The 2,729-nt window shown below is 29.8% G+C and overlaps 1 protein-coding gene across 1 annotated transcript in view; it reads right to left on the minus strand.

Annotated features, from left to right (window-relative positions):
- Nucleotides 1–375: 375 nt before the first annotated feature.
- Nucleotides 376–2,729, minus strand: part of LOC119832997 (ecdysteroid-regulated 16 kDa protein-like) — a 6,026-nt gene continuing 3,672 nt past the window's right edge. The window contains exons 2-4 of the mRNA XM_038356866.1: nucleotides 2,154–2,267; nucleotides 1,637–1,755; nucleotides 376–627 (exon numbers count right to left, since the gene is read on the minus strand). Of these exons, the coding sequence (XP_038212794.1) occupies nucleotides 487–627; nucleotides 1,637–1,755; nucleotides 2,154–2,267 (374 nt within the window). The 3' untranslated portion in view covers nucleotides 376–486. The remainder of the gene's footprint in view (nucleotides 628–1,636; nucleotides 1,756–2,153; nucleotides 2,268–2,729) is intronic.

Genomic DNA, 2,729 nt, shown 5'->3' on the forward strand with positions numbered 1-2,729 from the left:
ATAATTATATAATTAAAACTTTATTCGAATCTTATTCATAAAATATTGTACAACTTTGGTGAAAGAAAGGCAAGACTTATAAATGTTAACCAAAAAACTTCTTGCTTACTATATACCTATGTATTTTATAGAATCTTCGTTTTTTTTTAATATTGCTTATGTAAATCTTTTTTTTTTATTGTAACTTACATATAAAACTATTGTCCTATTACATAAAGAAATAAGTTTACATACATAGGGTGTCTATTTTTAAAGTCAATTAAATTTTGAAACAGGTAAATCTAGTTTAATAGCACTATTGTTTATTGATTATATAAAAAATACTCAAACAAGAATGATGGTAAGCAGAGAATATTTTTTTTTTTTTTTTTTACTTTAAACACGCTGTTAATGGTAACTTAATTTTCGAATTTTACGTATAATTAAATTGTGAAACTGAAATAGTTCACAGATTATAAAATAACCTGTTACAATAAAGGATGATATTCAATTGATCTTAGCGGGTATCATGATGCAGACTAAATCTTCGCCGTTTTCGTTCTTCAATTCCCATTTCACTTCGACCTTGACTTTGGGGTATGACTTTAATATTGGCAGTGTTGCCCTATATGCCTGTTTTTCACCGCTCTGAAAAAAAAAACAAATATTTGTGTTATGACGTTTATTGCATGTACATTGTACAATTCTGCTATTATTAAAAACGGGAAAATTTGTAAGAATGCATCGTATGTTTGTGCAAAAACAGTTGATCAGAACTATATGAATTTTGTATAGAGATAGATTAAAATATGTTCCGATATGTGGATTAGCACATAGGCTATTTTTACACGCGAGTAACGCCGCGGGTTCAAGCTTGCACATAGGTATATATATGTTTAGTTTAATTTTATTTCACACTTGTGTTAGGTAGTCCGAAAAAAAATCCCTGAGGATACAGGTAACATGGAATTGTCATCTTGTTTCTGGTGCCAATCGATTTTTATATGAACTTAATCGACACAAGATTATCATAGTTCAAATAAAATTAAATACATTTCTTGCTCAGAATTATATATGATGCCCTCCGTGTGATTACAAAATATATGTAGTTACGTACAGTATTTCGTTATGTGATTAGTATGTATATTAACTATCATGTGAACCGATTTATTTTACCCAAAATCGACAACTACTTTTATCGCAATAGGCACTTGCAAAGTTATGAAAAAGGGAAAACTGTAAACCTAAATGAGATTATTATCGTTATAACTTTATTAATGGGCAGATATTTCTCGGTTTTATAGGCAATTATGTGTAATGATGTTTTATATAAATAGCGCGGGCCAAAATAGTTTCAATTGATATTGAAGTGCGATATGACTTCGTGTTTTAAAGGAATATAAATCGGATAGTTCATTGGCAAGACAACCCTGTTTAGGTAATAGTATTAAATAATTTGCTTTTGGTCAAAAAATCCACCGTTTATCCAATTAAAATTTAGAACCGCTGTTTATAAAAATGTCGTGTATCTCCACGACTTACTTTTAGGTAATTGAAAATTAGAATCTAAACTTCATGTAATGCATATTAAAATAATGCATAAATTAACTAAAAAGACAGATTATTTTCAGATATAATGGATATAATATTGTGTTACCTTTATTGGGCAGGTTAGGCCCTCATCTTTGCAAGCATCCGGATTGGGCATAGGGAAGGGCACGGGCAGATTCATGATGATGCCGTGCACCACAGTATCGATGGCTTTCACGTCCGTAGCTGAAATGAGCAGATAAATAAAAGTTGTAAAGACACGATTCCTTTAAGTGTCTCTAAGTGAAAACATCATAGCTTGAAATCTTAACCAGTTGAAGTAATCAGTGAGTGAGAAAGCCAATTTGATATACATATATACTTTTCCTATATAACTTGAAAAATCTAATTTGTATCTCGAATGTAATTATTTATATCATCGTTCTAACTCAAAAAATTAAGAAAATCTCTTTACGATGAGTAGAAATCTTCATAATTAAATTCTGCAAAATTCGAAAACTGTATAAATCTATTTTTTGGCGTCTCTCTTGATGTTCGACATAAAATATTTCTATTGTACTATTTTGTGTTATGTATACAAGAATACATAGTATAAAAAATAGCTATAAAGAAATGTTACTTACTAGGTGTAAAGTCGATGGATATGGTAGCATTGGTGTTCCTCTTTAGGACGCATTCCTTGGCATCTGGTGCGCAGCCGGTTATGCCCACATCCTGGACCGTACCTAACTTTGATCCTGGAAATTACAATGGCTTGAAATTAACAAGAAACATATTTTAAGGGAATATGTTAAGAGAATTTTTGAGTTAGTTCCGTTAATCAGAGAAAAAGAAAAATCAATTAATAACTGAGCAACACATAAAATGCAAGAATATTATGTGGGTATATAAATAAGAATATAAATATATGTCATTTCGTTTTGTTTGAGTATTGTTGTTCTAGCTTAAGTTATTTTTTTATATAGGGAGAAAATGCAAATTTTTAAAAGCTTACGAAATGGAAACAGGGGTAGAGTTCATTATTCATGTGCCTACTGCCTATTCAATAGATATCTACCTATTAATTATGTTTTTTAGGAACACGTTCCAACTTTTTGATCACCATTTCTTTCATCTATATGCTATACTAATATTACCTAGTCTTGCCATAAATATTGTAATAAAGAAAAAAGAAAATTGTTAACTGCAAATAACATTTA

This window comes from Zerene cesonia, chromosome 16 (assembly GCF_012273895.1).
Source record: "Zerene cesonia ecotype Mississippi chromosome 16, Zerene_cesonia_1.1, whole genome shotgun sequence".
NCBI classification, from domain to species: domain Eukaryota; kingdom Metazoa; phylum Arthropoda; class Insecta; order Lepidoptera; family Pieridae; genus Zerene; species Zerene cesonia.